We start from the raw sequence: 21,648 nt of genomic DNA, 5'->3' as shown, positions 1-21,648 counted from the left end.
CAGTGACCTAACGGGGATGTAACCTAAGCGGAGGTGAATACGGAGTGTCACCGCATGTCCCCTGTGGGGGAGAAATGCACCGGAGGGATGAAGCGATTATCCGTCCGATAGGGCAACCTGAAAAGGAAAAAGGAAGACACTGGAATCCAGACTTCCTATTCCTGGATAGGAGAACAGCTATACGTATCTGGTCAGCTTTGGCCCGTCTCCTGTGGGGGAGGGGCTGCAAGAGCTGCTGTGTCCCTCACTGCTTGTCCCTGTGAAGGGGAGCAGAGAGGGTAGCAGCCCTAGTGCGTGAACCAAACACAGGATTGAAAAGAAGGGGACAGTAAGGTGTGAGAGCACTGTGGACTTGTGAAATACCAGATAGCCGTCCGCCCACCACCGTCTTTTGGGAACAGTAAGTATAGTGGGTGTCCACCGTACTGACTGTTCCCTAGTTCTAGTTCAATAGACAGCTGGAAAGAATAATTATTTAATCTGAGACCCAGATATTATTTTATTTGCATGGGCACTGAACAGCTTTGTCAGGATGATCTTGAACCCCAGTTCTATGAGAAAAGCTACAAGAGCTGCTATGTCTCGTACCACTTGCTGTTATGTGTCTCCCCCCCTTTTCTCTGGGGAACAGGAAGAACTGGGAGTAGGGCCTGTAGGCTCTTTCCTCATAGTACTATTCTGATTGCCCCTTTGGGTAGTAGAGAGGAGATAACGTCCTCTTCTATCTGAGCTGAGTCGCCGTTAGTGAAACATAAAAAACCCTTTGGTTGCTTCATAGCAAACTGAAGCCTGTATACCCACTGTGCTCAGTACCCAGGGATGAACTGCTCATTTACGCCAGTTCTCCATTTGGAACTGGCTGAGGACTCACACTCACCAAGGGTGGAATGAAGAAGGATTGCCTTCCTTACTGAAATTACAGTGCTCTGTGTTCTTGCAACACCTTGCCTCCTCTTTGACCGTATTACCTTGCGGTGTAACCGGTCAGCTTAGCCGACAAAAATGAATGAACATGAGGCGTACTAAACGAGAGAAGCAAGCCAGTAATGGGCGTCGTCCAACAGTCCCCCCGCCCACTTCACTTCCCTCCATTGAAAATGAATGGGCTCCGTTATTTCATCGCCCCCATGTTATGTGGAAATGCATTGTCAGATGGCAGGACCGGGGCGCCTGATAAAAAGTGGGGTTACCCACTAGTCGCCACACTTATGTGACTGGAGCTTCATGTGGTCCCCTCGCCGGTTGGGCATGTCCCATACGTGAGATACTGAAACTATTATTTGAAAGAGAAAAGCGTGGGCTCCCCAACACTGTTTTGGTGAAAGGCTAAGGGATAGGGAAAAAGAAATGTAACCAGTCTCAAATTCATAGCCAGAGCTCTGGATGCAAGCACTGACCATCCATGATATCAAAATTATAGTTTTAACCACGGTTCGAGTACATACAGTGTTTGTTTACATTTATGTTGTTTACAAACATTGAAGTAGAACAAGCTTATATTTTGGGTTCTGGTGGGGTTTGACAGTTGAATTAAGTTCATGAGGCATTTATATGTTACATTTAAGCGATAAGGCACGAGGGGGGGGGGGTGGTATATGGCCAATATACCACAGCTAAGGGCTGTTTTTAGGCAACACGCATCGTGGAGTGCCTGAACACAGCCCTTAGCCGTAGTATATTGGCCATATACCAAAAACCCCCGAGGTGCCTAATTGCTATTATAAACTGGCTACCAACGTAATTAGAGCAGTAAAAATAAATGTTTTATTATACCTGTGTTATACGGTCTGATACACCACGGCAGTCAGCCAATCAGCATTCAGGGCTCAAACCACCCAGTATATAATCTTCAATAATCAATGGGTGTAAATAATTAATTTCAAAGTGTATATAATTAATTGTGTAGTGCATCAGCAGTTTCTCTTGTCATGTCAGTAATTGCAGACCTTAGAGCTATTTATAACTCAGAAATGTCCAGATCAACCAGTTCACGTCAGCTAATGTTTTTTAGCTATTTGTTTTTCAGCCCATTGATTTTGTTGTAATGTTTGAGTCACTCAAATATCACATGAACACATGTTCTCTCCGCCAACAAGAGGGGTGTGAACAGTTTGTTCATGAGACAATGCTCGTGTCCCTAGAAATAGAAGTGGCGCAGGGGGGCGCAGGATGTTCCCCAATGCTGGAAGGGGGGCCTGAGTGAAAAAGTTTGGAACCCCTGCTTTAAGAGACTCATGAAAATACTGTGGAACAAACAAGAAAGCCAGCATGGAGAAGTATGTACTGGAGTGTTCTACTAAAATAACCCAAGACCAAAATATTTTGGATGTCTTCCAAGTCTCAACTTCCTCAACATTGTGTCTGTAGCGCAGCCCCCATATGTATTCTCCATTCACTTACCTCTCATTGTTAGTCACCCAGTAATTTCTCTGATGTGCAGATCTTGAGTAGGCATACTGAACAGAGATGGGTATGACATACCTTTTCCTGATATTGGCAGGTAAGCCCCCCCATCTCCACCAATTAATGGTGCTACCAGTCTTCTGCTCTGTTTAACTCTGCATACAATTGTTTTTCTGTTATATTATGACCAAAAAAAATGTTATATTATGGCTAAATATATACTATATAACTGAAATTGTGAATTGCGTGCACTTTTTCTGTGGATTTGTAGATTCCTTGGGTTGAATTCAGTATTATGATCAAATGTAAAGATTAAATAATGATAACTTTAAATGACAGAGGGTGAATGACAGTCGCCTATTCAAAGGTATTTAAGGGTGTTTTTTGCGGTTTTTGAGAAAATAACTAATTTAGATGCAAAATGGATATGAGTCAGTAACAAGGTTTCCATCCAACCATTTAATTCAGTTATGACAGGCAATTTTCTCGTTATTGGATCAGTTTGGGTCTGTAAAATGTATTATGCGAATATTGGTGGTGGAAAAGCCTTAACGCACAAATATTGATACAATAACCATCATATGAAAGTAAACTTGGAGTGACGGAGGATATGCTGTGTGGTCCTACCACTACTACTCAGGAAAGCATGCACTTTATTAGGGTATTATTCTGATGACATGATGATTGATAGAAAAACCATCATGTAGCAGTAAGCTTGGAATCACACGATGATGTTGTAGCCTACCACGACATGGAAAAGCACGCAGAGTTTATAGGCAGATGGAATAAGTTATGAACTTAATAACTTATTTCATAACTTATGGTGATTATGTGCATGGTGATGAGCTTCATGCAAATGTTCAATAAATATCGAGGGTAGGCTATCATGTGAATGATGCTGTTGATATGATGATCGGTTTTTGGCTGGTAATTTTTTTTTAAGGATTTTTATTTTATTCATATCTCATCGTTTAACCTCCCCTGTCCACTGTCAGCTAACTGTTGTCTATGGAGCATGCGCCAAAACCAGATTGTGCATGTATGCTTTTTATCGCAACAGTTTTAGTGGAAAAAACATCCATAGAGTTGAAAATGCAATGGAAACACATTAAACTTCAGTTACTATTCCATTTAACCCATCTGAACAATACAGTTCTCTTGACAGGCATATTTGAAGTCCACATCTTTTGACTCGAATTCGTATAGCGCCTCATAATCATCACATCTTTCCCAAATATTCGGCTACTGTTACAGCCCTCCCTTCTATTAATTTTCAACTCTACATTTCACAGCTTTTCTCTTATTGAATTAAAATCCGACATTTTTTGCCTCAGTGGATCGACGTTAACTTTTTCTGCCCAAGTTCCCAAAAGCATTTAGTCAATTGGCGTGTATTTGACGCACGTAGTTAGGCCCTAAAGCTTAGGTTTATGCACTAAAGGCAGATACAAATGAAAGAAAACACTCAATGTAGCCTATAGATATTAATTGCACAAGAATTATACATTTATGGATTTTTGATGCATTGTTTTCTCTTAATTCAACCCGCCCGACCCTACCCGCTCGTCATCCACACAAGATTTAATTACCCTTAACCCTCCCCATGGATATAACCACGGGGACCGCGGGTTATGAGGCGGATTTATGAGTGAACCCGCGTATCACTAGCAGAGGGAAGATAAATTACTTACACCAATGATGAAAGGACTCATATCTCCCACTTCCACTCTATAAAGTGCCTTTAAAATTGATCTTTAAAATGACCTCGTAATTACTTCTGGAGTTGATTCTACATTTAGTATTAATTTCTAGGCCCTGAATTTCTCATTCCATTTAAAAAAGGTAGTCTGCCGTTTGGACAAGAAACATTCTATCACGCTGCATGTGTCCACAGTTGCACATTTTAGTACAAGACGGATACGGTATATTTTCCAAACTCTATAAGATAGAACATTATCAATTTATAAATCTGTTGAATAAGATATGATAATGGCTTTACAAAAGGATAAAGAAGGGTGCATCATTAATATGGGTAGCTATAAGATAAATTAAACTATAACAAGCGCTACAATATTTATTAGAATCATTATCACCTTTATTTGCCAAATACATTTACAGTGCCCATCATAAGCATTTACCCCCTTGGATTTATTTAGTATTTTATTTTTTAATCACCATCCTCAGATCTCTAATCACAGCCATTCACCTCCGTAACTGTTTTAAAATCAACATTGGCCTCAACAAAATCCTCTCCAGCAACTGAGTTAGGAAGGACGCCTGTATCTTTCTAGTGAATGGGTGTATTGATATACCACCCGTGACCGAACAAATAACTTCACCATGCTCAAAGGGATATATACCCATCTACCAATCGGTGCCCTTCTTCTCGAGGCATTGGAAATATTCCCTGGTCTTATTGGTAGAATATGTGCTTGAAAGTCTGTACTCCACTGAGTGACCTTAAAGATAATTGAGTGTGTGGGGTAATGAGATGGGGAAGTCATTCAGAAGTCACGTTAACCCCTATTATTGCACACAGAGTAAGTCCATGCGACGCATTATGTGATTTGTTAAGAAAATGTTTTTTCATATTTTTGATGTCTTCACTATTATTCTACAATGTAGAAAATAGTAAAAATAAAGAAAAACCCTGGAATGAGTAGGTGTGTCCAAACATTTGCCTGGTACTGTACACATTATGAAGTATTTTGTGTAGAGAAGTGAAATAAATCACAATTAAATCCCTAGCACAGCCCCCACCTTGTAACGCAACAAAACGTGCATTACAAAGTAAGAAGGTCAGTTCTGGTGACTTTTTAAAAATAAAATGATCTAAAATATAATTTCCCCCTCCAGAAATAAACCCAGTAACATATTGGTCCATATTATCAGGCAGGTGTTATTTATCAATAAGCATTATCACCTTCTGTAGCCTAACTGATGCAGGATAGTGGCAATAAATACATTGGCTGAGAGTTTTCCATCTGCTTTTACCCCATTGCAATCACAAACTCTAAACTTTAGCTTGTTGCTAATTGGCAACATACTGATGACTTGAATGTCCCCAAAAAACATTCCAATGTCACTCAGCCAAGGATCATGTACTATGAATATAATGTAGGCCTACCGGTTACAGCTGACCCGTGTTACATTTAACCCCGGTCTCCCCCTATGCATTCAACACCGTTGGCGCCATTGGCGAGGACTAACTAGCATAAACCATGCCCCTGCTAAAACTTCAGGTTCTAAAATGGTGCAGTTCACTAATCTTTTGGAAATGAGAAATAAGTAACAAAAGAAAGCTCTGTGATACCCTCTTTTTAACAGCGGCCATCAAAACTGCTTTCAAAAGGTGTGTTTTCCCACTACTGCATTAAGAATGGTATACAATGACGGGGCATGCATTCACAAATGTTCTTTTCTTTTTTTACAGTGTTTTCTGTTGTGGTCAAGAGTCAGCTCAAACCCAAGGGTAAGTACACAACGTTTACAACCCCACACACAACCAAAAATATGTATTTTCACTTGAAGCCAGAAACCATACATGCCCTTCACCCCCCCCCCCCCGCCTTTTTTATGCTTCCGCCCACTATTTTGCACAATATATCTGATAGTGTGATAAAGGCGTTAGCCATCATAGCAATTTACATATCACTTTCAAGTACCTGTCTCAAACGCTGCTGCCTGTAATCTACCTCTAGGTGGCAGCATAGACCTAACCTCTGAGACTGCAGTTGGCCAATTCACTGTCACTCCGATTTACAGTAGCCAGCAGTGACAAGCATAATATTGTGAGAATTCCTATTTGCATCAATCGGTTCTCTCCCCTCTATCTCTTTTCAGTTTCCATGGCCCCCACATTCAAGCAAGTCTACTCTGGGGATACAATTATTCTGAGTTGTGACAACAGCACAGGTAAGGTAAAATGGTTCTTCAACACGGCTGAGGATCAAAATCAAGCCAACAAGACATGGAGCATAGGGGCCGTCTCCACTAAGAACTCCGGCTCATATCAGTGTGAGAACAACGGACAGAAGAGTGACAACTTCATCATCACAGTTCTAGGTAAATATACCATGCCAACTCCCGAATGCCTAAGCCTCATGGATATATCATTTCAGCTCAGTGGCATAAAATGTGGGTAGTTTAAATTAAGCAGAGAATTCATAAACTAACAGATCTGGCAAAAGAGTTTGATATAATAGTATATTTGTGGTTTGTACAGACATTTGGTCAATTATTACGATTTTTTTATACATGTATTGCTGTGTTCAAAATGCATGCGTCATATACATGCTGTTTTTATTCTCAATCTCTCTCCTTGCTTTACTTTTGAACCTTCCACTCCACTACAACCTACTCTGGACTGCATCACAGAGTACCTTCCACCTGCCACTCTGTCACTCAAGTCAGGGGAGCCAGTCATCAACATAGATGGCTCAGTAGTCCTGGAGCTGCTGGTGGAGGAGGAGAAGAATCTGTTTGGATGGTGCTGTTGGGTGTACAAGGGTGGGAAAGTACATAGAATAAAACTCAAGAAAAGTCTGACCACCAACCAAGTGTTGACCTTTCAACCCTACAAACTGAAAGACAACATCGCCATCTACTGGTGTAGTGACGAGACTAACCTGAGGAGCACCCCCCTCACCATCAAGACCTCAGGTAAAACAACCATTGGTGGCTGTAATGTTTCCATAATTTCAAAGGAATTATGGGATAAATATGAACTCTCAAATTCATGTTTTGGCAATTGATCATCTCAATCCCAGAAACCCAGGACTAAAATATTGTGTCACGTGCTCATACCACGATTAGGAAGAATTATAGCCTCCTTGTCAAAGTGTTAATGGTTACAGTAGGTTCTGTGTCACACCTCCGAGTTTCAAGTACATGTGTTGTAGCCTAGGCCTAGCTTTGACGCAAGGGCGTTTTCACACCTAGTCCTTAGCTATAGTTCCAATCAGAGTTCGATTATTTGTTACATTGTATTTATTTATTTACATTTGTTCAGCTTCGTTTCACATTGCCAAATGCCAAACGAACTAAAATGCCTAAACAAAACCACAGTGTCATGCAAGTCTATTGTTTGTTGAGTTCATTGTTTATTGGAGAAAAATTCTCATGTTAAATGAATCTATGATTATCAAAAAGCAGCACTTGTGTCCCCCAAAAAATTGGTCTTTGGTCTTCAACAACATGCGGTAGCAAACAGCGCAATAGCTGCTCTAACTGGAAAGTACGAATAGAATCGGACCTAGACCACCCTTTTTGAGCTAACCACGGTGTGTTGTTCACACCAGTCCAAACAAAGAGAACTTAGGGGGGAAACCAATTATGTACATAAACCCTGCATTGCTGATTCTATCTGTTGGCCAATGAGAGGCTTTGAAGCTAACGGTCGGCCATATTGGCACTCCTCAGAAGAAGAAGCAGTCCTCCAGGAATGATTGGAATTTTACAGCATTTCAATTCAATGTTTCAAGGAAACAATTACACATATTTAAGTATTTTGTTGTTGTAGTGGGGACAGTAACATTAGTACTTTATAAAAAAACTTAGAACCTACTTTAAGGAAAATGTTTTTATACTTTAGCATTTTTTAAAAATGTTTAGCTCACATAATATAATTAAAACATATACATTAACGAGTCTGTAGAATAAACGTGGCAAAAATAAATGTAGACATGAATAAATGCATTTTTATAGCTTACAAAATATTTTTTACATGGTGGGGGAGTGCCAAGATGGAGGCTAGTCTGTTATCTAGTGAATATATACATCATTGGGGAAAATGAGTTCGGAAAAACCACTGCAAAACAAATTTGGTGTGAAAGTCCCCCAAGATGCTTTTGACTCCAGCACAATGCCAAAAGTCTCTATTTAACTGACTTGTCTAGTCAAATAAAAAATGTGATAAAACCCGACTGCGAAGAATTCACCAGGAGGCACAAGCCAATTGTCATAAGAAGACCAAGCCATGAATTAAAACAAAAGCAAGAAATAGTCTAATAGCAAATTACTTACTAGACCAGCCACTTGTTGCCAACGTTTGTTTTTGACAGCTGGGCATGCAAAACATGGTCGACAGTATTTGTATTTATTATGGATCCCCATTAGCTGCTGCCAAGCCATGAAGTAGACATGAAGTTGCATCAATTTAACAATAATTAAAGACAAAATGTATATTTGTTAAAGTAGGCCTATACTTAAGCAATAAGTCCAATGCAAAGACCTTTTGCGAGGCATGTGCTCAAGCTAAAAAAGAGAACCAAAAAAAATGTTTCCGCAACCATGGTCACAGACTTGTTGAGCAATTATTACAAGAATAGGAAGGGAAATCAGCACAATCTGATGAGTAAAGTGTTTTGGGTAAACTATTTTAAACTGGAAAAATGCTACACTTATTAACAATGACCAACATAATTCCAGTCAAAATAGAAGATTGTAAGAAATACTGTAGCTTACCATTACTATATTTGCTGCCACTATCATGTATCCCAGTGGTTTGCAAACTTTTTGACCCGTGACCCCCAAAAAGGAGTGGTACAAAACTTGTGACCTCCCCTGCATACACATGCATGTGTGCACACGTGAACATGCGGGCACAATTTGGAGCTGAAAGTCATTCATGTTAGCAGCCAATATCAAATAGGGATATATCATGTCACTTCTCTGGAGTCCAAAATCATAAGGACTACATGTAGTGGAGGTTGCATGTAGTGGAGGTCATGCAAGTCTATTGTTTGTTGAGTTCATTGTTTATTGGAGAAAAATTCTCATGTTAAATGAATCTATGATTATCAAAAAGCAGCACTTGTGTCCCCCAAAAAATTGGTCTTTGGTCTTCAACAACATGCGGTAGCAAACAGCGCAATAGCTGCTCTAACTGGAAAGTACGAATAGAATCGGACCTAGACCACCCTTTTTGAGCTAACCACGGTGTGTTGTTCACACCAGTCCAAACAAAGAGAACTTAGGGGGGAAACCAATTATGTACATAAACCCTGCATTGCTGATTCTATCTGTTGGCCAATGAGAGGCTTTGAAGCTAACGGTCGGCCATATTGGCACTCCTCAGAAGAAGAAGCAGTCCTCCAGGAATGATTGGAATTTTACAGCATTTCAATTCAATGTTTCAAGGAAACAATTACACATATTTAAGTATTTTGTTGTTGTAGTGGGGACAGTAACATTAGTACTTTATAAAAAAACTTAGAACCTACTTTAAGGAAAATGTTTTTATACTTTAGCATTTTTTAAAAATGTTTAGCTCACATAATATAATTAAAACATATACATTAACGAGTCTGTAGAATAAACGTGGCAAAAATAAATGTAGACATGAATAAATGCATTTTTATAGCTTACAAAATATTTTTTACATGGTGGGGGAGTGCCAAGATGGAGGCTAGTCTGTTATCTAGTGAATATATACATCATTGGGGAAAATGAGTTCGGAAAAACCACTGCAAAACAAATTTGGTGTGAAAGTCCCCCAAGATGCTTTTGACTCCAGCACAATGCCAAAAGTCTCTATTTAACTGACTTGTCTAGTCAAATAAAAAATGTGATAAAACCCGACTGCGAAGAATTCACCAGGAGGCACAAGCCAATTGTCATAAGAAGACCAAGCCATGAATTAAAACAAAAGCAAGAAATAGTCTAATAGCAAATTACTTACTAGACCAGCCACTTGTTGCCAACGTTTGTTTTTGACAGCTGGGCATGCAAAACATGGTCGACAGTATTTGTATTTATTATGGATCCCCATTAGCTGCTGCCAAGCCATGAAGTAGACATGAAGTTGCATCAATTTAACAATAATTAAAGACAAAATGTATATTTGTTAAAGTAGGCCTATACTTAAGCAATAAGTCCAATGCAAAGACCTTTTGCGAGGCATGTGCTCAAGCTAAAAAAGAGAACAAAAAAAAATGTTTCCGCAACCATGGTCACAGACTTGTTGAGCAATTATTACAAGAATAGGAAGGGAAATCAGCACAATCTGATGAGTAAAGTGTTTTGGGTAAACTATTTTAAACTGGAAAAATGCTACACTTATTAACAATGACCAACATAATTCCAGTCAAAATAGAAGATTGTAAGAAATACTGTAGCTTACCATTACTATATTTGCTGCCACTATCATGTATCCCAGTGGTTTGCAAACTTTTTGACCCGTGACCCCCAAAAAGGAGTGGTACAAAACTTGTGACCTCCCCTGCATACACATGCATGTGTGCACACGTGAACATGCGGGCACAATTTGGAGCTGAAAGTCATTCATGTTAGCAGCCAATATCAAATAGGGATATATCATGTCACTTCTCTGGAGTCCAAAATCATAAGGACTACATGTAGTGGAGGTTGCATCGCGCCTTCACTTTGGAAGGCAGCCTGTCTGCAGTGCTCGTTGCCAGCTATTGTTCTGGAGGAAATAAAACAAGTTCTTTCTGGTCACTAATCTGGATATGTGCGCCATTGATAAACAATCAAGACACCCAACTTTTTGGTTCTGAAACATAGATGAGAATTTAACAACGACTTGCGGGCAAGTTGGGTCAGAACAACAAAAAAAACATTTTGGGGGAAATTATACTACCACAGAAAAGTGTTCTTACTGTGGAATGCAGTGTTTGGTTTTCACCAGGCATAATGGGACTCATGTCGTCCAAAAAGCTATACTTTTGAATCATCTGTTCATAGAACATTCTTCCAAGAGTCTTGATGATCATCTAGGTGCTTGTAGGTGCTTTTTGGCAAACTTGAGTCAACTTTTTGGATGACATTGGTCCCATTATGCCTGGCGAAAACCAAACACTACATTCCACAGTAAGAACCCCTTTCTGTGGTAGTATAATTTCCCCCAGTTGAGAACAAGTTCTCATTTACAATTTGGTTGCAGTCATTGCAGCTAAAGGTGGCACAACCAGTTATTGAGTGTAAGGGGGCAATTACTTTTTCACACAGTGGAATTGGGTGTTGCATAACTTTGTTAATTCAATAAGTAAAATAAGTATACATTTTTTGTTAACTCAGGTTCCCTTTATTTAATATTAGGTGTCGGTTGAAGATCTGATAACATTCAGTATATAATATGCAAAAATAGAGAAAAGGGGGCAAATACTTTTTCACGACACTGTATAAATCATGGAAAGAGGTGCAACGAGCTTTCAACCGTCCTACAGGAATCTCATTTTTATCACCCATTGTACATACAGTATGAAGGGGTTTAAGCCACTATGATTAGACAGAGGTTTTAGAAACTGAGCACACTTGAAACTTCAATATGTCAATCAGTTATTTGAAAAGGATACTCTAAAATCATTTGAAAAACTGAGCTCTGAGTTGAATATCCTCTACCAAGGTCAGACTTCTTCAGGTATCTACAAGTAGGTATATATAAGCCCTCTATCCAAACACCCTAACCGGATAAGGTTACAAGGCACCCCCTCAGGCCATTTTGCCAGAGTTCAGTAGAATCAATACACTGAGAAACCAACAATTAACCTATACAGGGCTTAATCAACTATGAAACAAGATAACACACTTATTCTTAGACAGATGTGTGAAGGTGAACTTCATCATGATACTGTATAAGTGATGATACATTGTTAGATATATTCTCTGAAGCTCATAAAGTTACCAATGCAAATTCATGGAGGTGGCTACCCATGTACATATTTTTTGGAAATGTCAAAAATTCAACAGCTTTTGGGTGTCAGTTTTCAATAGGATTGATAAGGTGTTTGGTTTTCAAATGCCCAGAGATCCAATGTTAGCCATTCCTGGATCCAAGTCGGACATTGTGTTAGAAAGAAACAAATATTATTTGTTACAAATATTTTTCATTGCAGCTAAGAAAGCTATTACATTACGATGGCTCCAGAAAGAACCTCCAACCTCCTCTACATCATGGAAAAAATGACATTTAGATTAAGATTAAAGCTAGATCAATTTGTGGACAGATGGTCAAATAATGACTGTGAACATGGAGATTCAGTGGGACTAAGGGTTCTGTCTGATCAATGATCTCTTCCTTTTTATGGACTTCAGCCTACATGTACAGTGCATTCAGAAAGTATTCAGGCTTTGACTTTTTCCACATTTTGTTACGTTACAGCCTTTTTCTAAAATGGATTAAGTACAAACATTTCCTCATCAATCTACACACAATACCCCATAATGACGAAGCAAAACAGGTTTTTAGAATCTTTTTCAAATGTATAAAAAAAACAGAAATACCTTATTTACATTAGTATTCAGACCCGTTGCTAGGAGACTTGAAATTGAGCTCAGGTGGGTACTGTTTCCATTGATCATCTTTGAGATGTTTGTACAACTTGATTGCAGTCCACCTGTGGTAAATTCAAGTGATTGGACATGATTTAGAAAGACACACACCTGTCTATATAAGGTCCCACAGTGCATGTCAGGGGAAAAAATCAAGCCATGAGGTCGAAGGAATTGTCCGTAAAGCTCAGAGACAGGATTGTGTCGAGGAACAGATCTGGGGAAGGGTACCAAAACATTTCTGCAGCATTGAAGGTCCCCAAGAACACAGTGGTCTCCATCTTTCTTAAATGGAAGAAGTTTGGAACTACCAAGACTCTTCCTAGAGCTGGCCGCCCGACCAAACTGAGCAATTAGGGGAGAAGGGCCTTGGTCAAGGAGGTAACCAATAACCTAATGGTCACTCTGACAGAGCTCCAGAGTTCCTCTGTGGAGATGGGAGAACCTTCCAGAAGGACAACCATCTCTGCAGCACTCCACCAATCAGGCCTTTATGGTAGAGTGGCCAGACGGAAGCCACTCCTCAGTAAAAGGCACATGACAGCCCGCTTGGAGTTTGCCAAAAAGCACCTAAAGAACTCTCAGACCATGAGAAACAAGATTCTCTGGTCTGATGAAACCAAGATTGAACTCAGAATGGGGCAAAGGTTCACCTTCCAACAGGACAACGACCATGAGCACACAGCCAAGACAACACAGGAGTGGCTTCGGGACAAGTCTTTGAATGTCCTTGAGTGGCCCAACCAGAGCCCGGACTTCAACCCAATCAAACATCTCTGGAGAGACCTGAAAATAGCTGTGCAGCAACACTCCCCATCCAACCTGTCAGAGCTTGAGAGGATCTGCAGAGAAGAATAGGAGAAACTCCCCAAATACAGGTGTGCCAAGCATGTAGCGTCATACCCAAGAAGACTAGAGGCTGTAATCGCTGCCAAAGGTGCTTCAACAAAGTACTGAGTAAATGGTCTGAATACTTATGAAAATGTGATATTTCCATTTTTAATTCAAGCTATAGGCACCAAACACACTTTCACATGTTCAGGCTATCCTATCCTATCAATAAATTCTTCATAATTTAGCATGCACACCACAATTATTATTTGATTTATTTGGCTCGCTTTAGCGCTTAAACGATTTAAGCCATTAACACGAAACCAACTTCCAAATATGCAGACTGCTCCAACTTAAATGACTTGAGAAAATATTTTTGCTAGCATTTTTTTGTACTACAACAATATTTAAATTAGCTACCAATGCATTTCAATGGCAAAAAAGGGCCATAGACTTAAATGGTAACAATATTTTTTAATTCTTCACCTGCTGGATCTTCTCCTACACCATTTAACCTATCAACACCAAACCAACGTTTAGATGTTCAGACTGACCCAACTTAGATTGCTTGCATTTAGATTTTTGATGCTATTTATACTTTTTAAACTATAAGCATTTAAACTTTGCGTAAATGAACATGGGATTGAATGAGACCCATAGAAATACAAAGTTAGTTAATCAAAATGGTCCTGCTCCTTTGCCAATAAAGCTTTATCTGCATAAAATAACTCACCAACAGTAACTCTTGAACCGTTCAAGCTAAAGACACCAAACCAACGTTCTCATGTTTAGGCTATCCTAACTTCAAATTCTTTAAAATCATTATAAATTATAACAGTATACATTTGCATGAAATAACTCACCAACAGTAACTTTTGAATCATTCAAGCTAGACACCAAACCAGCTTTCACATCTTCAAGCGATCCTAATTATTTATAATTCTTTAACATCTTTATAAACTATAAACTACATTTTCTTCAGGAAAAGTACTTTTCTAGTTTGTATTTAAATCCTGTCAAGCCATTCCTCAGTTTCTTTCCAGTTGTGTGCGTCCATGTGAAGAGTAGGTTTGTTTCCTATATTTCATGTACAGTATATTCTAGATAAGTCACAGCGTTTTGAGATGTATTGGTTTAATAGGTTTATCCTAATTACCTTGACCTTTTATGCTATGCAACATGCTCATGATGCCTCTCCTTTGTTGCAGAACCACACACAAACCTTTACCATATCCAACCACAAGTCCTCAATAAATATGTGAAATGTGTCGTCTGCTTACTCTCGAACCAGGGAAAAGTACTCACCCAGTTACCTACCTTGGGTTCCTGAGCCAATTTCTTTGCTACTATACAGTATGTCTGCATCAAATGATAACCCTATTTTATCTGATCCCTCCCTTCTCACTTTGCAACTATGCCCTTTTTTTCTCTTCCTCTCTTCCACCTTCCCTGTTTCTATCTGTCCTCCAGACCGGATCGTACTGATGATGATATTGCCTGGGCCTGCTCTTTTGGGGGAGAAACTGAATCTGAGATGTGTTGTGTCGGGGACCGACCGAATAAGCCGCACTATATTCTACAAGGACAAACAGACAATAAAAGACAGTTCCAGTTCTTCTTACGCCATCGACAATGTGACCGAGTCCGACCAGGGGAAATACAGCTGTCAAGCCACCTATACGCGAAGCGACGAAGGAAAGCCAAACACAGTCAACTCAACTCAACAAGAACTGATTGTTTCAGCACCGCCTATGAAGGCAGTTCTCACTGAGTCCGCCGGCCTGTCCTGCTCATGCTCCAGCTGCCCCAATGGCGCCTTCTATCACTGGTACTACAAACAGCCCAATCATCAGTGGCTATCTAAAGGCACCCACAAAAGCTACACAGATGTCATGTCGGCTGGTACTTACGCATGCAGAGCAGTGTGGAAAAACGGGAGGTCTGCACTAAGCAATATCCATTATTGTGAGTTCCAAACAAATGAGAGAACCTGAACATATATTATTTTTGCGTGAATATATGAGAGTAGATTCTTGTTGAAGGACATGCCTGATAGAAGTTTGAAATATTCACATAAAAGTTAGTTGCTCAAGCCAACTCTGCTTAAGCCAACTCTGATGTGTAGTTTGAAGAGAGAGCATCATACAGTGTAGTAGGCCTATGATGGGTTTTTTATTTTGTGATATACTTGTCAGCAAAAGTAAACAAAGTTAATAAACCTTTAGAATTGGACAAACCTAACATTGATCATCTTTCTGCTTTACTCATAATGACAGATGACGTCGACACTCCAGAGATAAATGTGCTACTGATCACCATTGGGGTGATCATCTTGGGGGCTGTGCTGGTCATAGGAGCCATACTCATGTATTGCAAGAGGAGGACTGGTGAAGGTAAGCCTACAACTGATATCCTCAGCCACTGTGTGTTTTTGTGTGCACACACATACATGTTTGTTTAAATGACACGTAAGTCTTTTACATGACATCAATTGTTTACCATTCAAAAGTTCTTCATTTAAAATGTATTTTCTGTGTTTGTCTGCTAGAGGCCATTTACCAAGATATGCCCCTGATGACAGTGAAGTCTCAGGATGGAGGAGATGGGGGGTATGAGGAGCTCCACAAAAAACATGGTACCAAGAGAGAGGGAGAGTACGACACCCTGAACACAACTCCAGCAGAAGCAGCAGGAGGAGAGAAAACAGAGGGAGCGTACGAAGCGCTGAAGAAAGCGGAAGGAAAGGAGGAGGATTACCACACCTTGGAGGAAGGGGCGGCGAAAGGTGGGGATGGGGGGTATGAAGCGTTGAAAAAGTCCCAAGATGGGGGAACTGGGGATCTGTACCACACCTTGGGGGAAAAGGGGGCGAAAGGTGGGGATGGGGGAGATGGGGGGTATGAAGCGTTGAAAAAGTCCCAAGATGGGGGAACTGGGGATCTGTACCACACCTTGGGGGAAAAGGGGGCGAAAGGTGGGGATGGGGGAGATGGGGGGTATGAAGCGTTGAAAAAGTCCCAAGATGGGGGAACTGGGGATCTGTACCACACCTTGGGGGAAAAGGGGGCGAAAGGTGGGGATGGGGGAGATGGGGGGTATGAAGCGTTGAAAAAGTCCAAAGATGGGGGGAACTGAGTATTTGTTCCATGCTTTGGGGGCAGAAGGAGGCAAAGAGTGAGATGGAGAGTTTGAAGCATTGGAGAAGGCTAAAGAGGGGTATACCGATCTCTGGGAGCAGAAGGGGGAGAGGAGGAGAAGTAGGCCTAGATCTGAGACAATACGAAGTCCTGTAATGACAAGATGGAAGGTAGGTGTAGGATCAGTGGCGTAGCGCAGTTTTGCAGGGCCCCCCGCAAGGTCCAAGCAAGGCAGTTTTATAGCTAAGCTCATGCTATTTGACCCATTTTGCCATTAGGCTGAAAGAAAGGTTTGCTGTTTTAGAGCTAATTTCCTGCTATTCTACACATTTTGCCATGAGTCTGAGAGAACAGTTTGTAGTTTTCAAGCTAATTTCCTGTAATAAAAATAAATAATTCCTCCCGAGTGGCGCAGCGGTCTAAGGCACTGCATCGCAGTACTTGAGGCATCACTACAGAGCCAGGTTCGATCCCAGGCTGTGTTGCAGCTGGCCGCGACCGGGAGACCAAAGAGGCGGCGCACAATTGGCCCAGCGTCGTCCGGGTTAAGGGAGGGTTTGGCCGCCTGGGATGTCCTTGTCCCATCACGCTCTATCGACTCCTTGTGACGAGCCGGGCGCATGCACACTGACTATGATCGGCAGTTGTACGGTGTTTCTTCTGACACATTGGTGCGACTGGCTTCCAGGTTAAGCAAGCAGTGTGTCAAGAAGCAGTGCGGCTTGGCAGGGTCGTGTTTCGGAGGATGCATAGCTCTCGACGATCGCCTTTCCCGAGTCCGTACGGGAGTTGCAGCGATGGGACAAGACTGTAACTACTAATAGGATATCACGAAATTGAGGAGAAAAAAATAGGGGTAAAAAAAATAATAATAAATAATAATAATAATTAATGTCTTAGGACGTGTACATATGCTATCTGGGAGGCCCAACCTTCGGAGGGTCCCCAACCCCCCCAAAAATGTAATAATTGTTTCTTTTTTGGTTGTGGGACCCCTACCTTGCAGGGGGGGGGGGGGGGGGGGGGGGGGGGGGGGGGAGGGTACTACGCTAGTGTGTAGGATAATGCTTTTATCACTGTAATGTGTGAAATACTTACTTTTCTTTGTAATTTTTGACATTTTAAGGATTTCTTTTAGACAGATATCAACTGTAACATTGAAAGTTTTACAAAAAACTTTGTATATGTTTTGGTGTATACATTTGAGCTTTAAGGCAAATATGCACTGTTCATTAATTAAGCACTTTCTCTTTTTTGGGTTACGAATTAAACCGAGTCTGTAATGTTTATAGAATGTATAAAACATATTATGCTTAAGTTGCACAGTATCTGAGATATCTAAATGCAATACTCCAAACTGTATATTTATGTAATTTACAGTGTAACATTGGTAATACATCATTATGATAATTTAGTTTGCTGAAATAAAGTATTAGCATAATCAATTCTTGTGTTGTTTTGTTTGTTTTGTTTAATCAGTTGTTTGGATCCCACACTCAGATTGAATCGTTATCATTTTACCATGGTACTTTGGTGTATGTTGGTGCAGGATCACCTGTGCTGGAATAACATTTTTTATTTTATTTCACCTTTATTTAACCAGGTAGGCTAGTTGAGAACAAGTTCTCATTTACAACTGCAACCTGGCCAAGATAAAGCAAAGCAGTGCGACACAAACAACAACACAGAGTTACACATGGAATAAACAAACATACTGTCACGCCCTGACCTGAGAGATCAATTTTTCTCTGTTTGGTTAGGTCAGGGTGTGATGTGGGGGTGGGCATTCTATGCTATCTATTTCTTTGTTTTGACCGAGTATGGTTTCCAATCAGAGGCAGCTGTCTATCGTTGTCTCTGATTGGGAATCATACTTAGGCAGCCTTTTTCCCACCTGTGTTTGTGGGTAGTTGTCTTCTGTTTTGTATAGTGTACCTGACGGAACTGTTAGCTTTTCATTTTGTTTGAGAGTTTTTGATAATAAAAATCATGAACACGTACCACGCTGCGCTTTGGTCCACTCCTTCCGACGAATGCCATTACACATACAGTCAATAATACAATAGAAAAAGTATATATACAGTGTGTGCAAATGAGCTAGGATAAGGGAGGTAAGGCAATAAATAGGCCATAGTGGCGAAATAATTACAATATAGCAATTAAACACTGGAGTGATAGATGTGCAGAAGATTAATGTGCAAGTATAGATACTGGGGTGCAAAGGAGCAAAATAAATAAATAACAGTATGGGGGTGAGGTAGTTGGATGGGCTATTTACAGATGGGCTATGTACAGGTGCAGTGATCTGTGAGCTGCTCTGACAGCTGGTGCTTAAAGTTAGTGACGAAGATATGAATCTCCAGCTTCAGTGATTTTTGCAGTTTGTTCCAGGTATTGGCATTGAACAGGAAAGAAAGGCGGCCAAAGGAGGAATTGGCTTTGGGGGTGACCAGTGAAATATACCTGCTGGAGCGCGTGCTACGGGTTAATATTTTATATTATTAAAATAAGGTTTGAGAACAATGGAATGAGAAGCAGGGTTTAATAGCACTAGACAAGATGGATGGGTAATTAACACGGTGTACATGTCACGTTCTGACCAGTGAAAGAGGTCATTTGCCATAGTAGTATGGTCAGGGCGTGGCAGGGGGGTTTGTTTTGTATGTATTTTGGGTTTTCTGTTTCTATGTGGGTTTGTTCTAGTTGTCTATTTCTATGTGTTGGTTTTCATGTTCGGCCGGGTATGGTTTCCAATCAGAGGCAGGTGTCTTTCATTGTCTCTGATTGGAAGCCATACTTAGGCAGCCTGTTTTTCCTTTGGGGTTGTGGGTAGTTGGTTTCCGTTTAGTCTTGTGTACCTGACGGGACTGTTATCGGTCATTTGTTGTTTTTAGTTGAGGTGTATTCATTAAAGAAAAAGAATGACCACTTTACACGCTGCGCCTTGGTCTCCTTTCCACGACCCCTGTGACAGTACAACTGGTTACTGTTCTGGGCTTGTATTCACAAAGCATCTAAGAGTAGATGTGTTTATCTAAGATCAGCTCCCCCCTGTCCACGTAATCCTATTCATTATGATTGAAGGCAAAACTGATCCTAAGCAGCATCATGCTTTGTAAAAACGGATCTTGCTCTGAACAACCTTGAAGCCAGTAGCTTTGAACCAAGAAATACCACTGAGAGGGAAGCTGAGAGAGGAGTGCTGGGCGGGCAGAGGAGGAATCCTCCTGCACTACACTCATCCATCTTGACTTTAATTTCCTGAACCCGCTGTTCCCTCCAGGAAGCTCCTCAGCCCGGCACAGAGTGTCAGAGAGAGACCTCAGCTAACCTGACAGATTCTCTTTCCTCCCTTCTGCCTCACTCCCAGTCTCTCTCTCCTCCACCCCTAACAGAGAAATGCCAAGAGAATACAGAGTGCACAGTTAGAATTCAGGTGTCATATTAAAGTACCGTTGTCTGATATCACTTACCAATGTCTCTCCCTTCCCCCCTCCTTTTCTCTCTCTGTCGGGCAAAGAGATTATCTCTCCCTGATGTTAGACAACGACAAGAGAGGAAGGGAGAAAGAGAGAGAGAGAAACATACAGGGAGAGAGAGAGTCCTGTCTCATATGACCAGTGAAGAAAACTATTTTCTGACATGATGACATAGACCCTACACTCTTGGAAAAAAGGTATCCAAAAGGGTTCTTCAGCTGTCCCCATAGGAGAATCCTTTTTGGTTTCAGGTAGAACCCTTTCTGGTTCCACGTAAAACCTCTTTGGAAAGGGTTCTACCTGGAACCAAAAGGGTTCCACATGGAACCAATAAGAGTTATTTAAAGGGTTATACTATAGGGACAGGCGAATAAACATTTTAGGTTCTAGATAGCACCTTTTTTCTAAAAGTGTACACACGCTCCCTGGACAATGGCAAAGGCCTCTTTCAGATCCCATCAAAATCTTTATTTCTCTCTGACATTATCTCTAGCCCAGCGATCAATAGATGGAGAATAAATAGGTAGAGCTGATAAGTAATGTGACACCTCGCATCTGGAGAGAAGGGTTCTTTGCCCATTAGCAGCCAAACCAGAGGGAGAGGAAAGCAGGGGGTGAAGAAGGGAAAGTTGTGGGCTGACAGAGTGGGAAGAAGATGAGCAGGAGGCTTTGTGTAATAGTTTGTTCATTAAGCATTAGTTTAAAGGTCATTTCACGATTCACATCCACATACAAACCTGAACAGGCTCATAGAGAAAATATAATGTAATGTTAAAAAAGAATGCTGAATAATTTGTAATAATGTTGATAATAGTAGTAGTAACGATAATATTAATAATATAGTAATAATAATATTGTACTCTAGCTTTCTTTTCACAATATGTTTTCACATTAATATGTTTTTGAAACATATACAATTGTACATTTTACAGGAAAGAACCAAACAAAAAGAAAATAAACAAACATTCAAAAAGACAACAGTAAAATCCCTAACAGTTATTATTCTTATTTTCCTGGAATGTGATTTTTATTTTTTATTGTTTACAGTATCTCCATATGGACTGAAGCAAATTCTCCAGTCAAAGCATCGGACCTGGGTCAAATACAAAAGTCAAAAAAATGTTAAATACTTCAGCTGCTCTTGAGTTAGTTTGCTTGTTGCAAAAGAGTCAATGGAATAGTCCTAAAAGTGCCAACTCCAAGCTAAATCAAGGGTACCTCAAATACCTTCAAGTTTTTGACATACAGTATGTATTTGATCCAAGTGATACACCTCTCTGCTTTACCAATGAAAACATGGGTTTTATCTTTGGACTCTGAGGCTCACTAAACAACTCAAAACGCTTACCAGTAAAATTATTATTTATGTACAGTGTCATACATAATTATGTACAGTGACATACATAATTCATTATTTATTGCTTTTTGACTAAGTGTGTAAAAATCACTAGCCTACAGATGTTTCTAAGTAGTAAAACTCCAGTGCAGACTACAATATAAAGGAA

At 40.4% G+C, this 21,648-nt stretch overlaps 1 protein-coding gene and 1 long non-coding RNA gene across 2 annotated transcripts; both read left to right on the top strand.

Annotated features, from left to right (window-relative positions):
- Positions 1-2,393: 2,393 nt before the first annotated feature.
- On the top strand, positions 2,394-17,053 carry LOC115159432 (uncharacterized). Its single transcript, XM_029709146.1, has 7 exons — positions 2,394-2,500; positions 5,837-5,875; positions 6,247-6,468; positions 6,781-7,065; positions 14,998-15,492; positions 15,804-15,920; positions 16,076-17,053. The coding sequence occupies exons 1-7, from the start codon at positions 2,467-2,469 to the stop codon at positions 16,660-16,662; spliced, it is 1,779 nt and encodes a 592-aa protein (XP_029565006.1). The 5' UTR covers positions 2,394-2,466; the 3' UTR covers positions 16,663-17,053.
- On the top strand, positions 7,073-10,982 carry LOC115159438 (uncharacterized). Its single transcript, XR_003868884.1, has 2 exons — positions 7,073-7,471; positions 9,129-10,982. It is a non-coding gene; the product is annotated as an uncharacterized LOC115159438 (long non-coding RNA).
- Positions 17,054-21,648: the final 4,595 nt, after the last annotated feature.

This window comes from Salmo trutta, chromosome 2 (genome assembly GCF_901001165.1).
Source record: "Salmo trutta chromosome 2, fSalTru1.1, whole genome shotgun sequence".
NCBI lineage: Eukaryota > Metazoa > Chordata > Actinopteri > Salmoniformes > Salmonidae > Salmo > Salmo trutta.
Note: the sequence above shows the minus strand (reverse complement) of the source record. Positions and strands in the feature narration are given on the sequence as shown.

What these genes read in the sequence shown, in the direction of transcription:
- LOC115159432 (XM_029709146.1), top strand. Translation starts at nt 2,467, where the DNA reads ATGGGTATGACATACCTTTTCCTGATATTGGCAG. An exon ending in CCTCACCATCAAGACCTCAG is followed by an intron (nt 7,066 to 14,997) that starts GTAAAACAACCA and finishes TCTGTCCTCCAG; the next exon opens with ACCGGATCGTACTGATGATG. An exon ending in ACTAAGCAATATCCATTATT is followed by an intron (nt 15,493 to 15,803) that starts GTGAGTTCCAAA and finishes TCATAATGACAG; the next exon opens with ATGACGTCGACACTCCAGAG.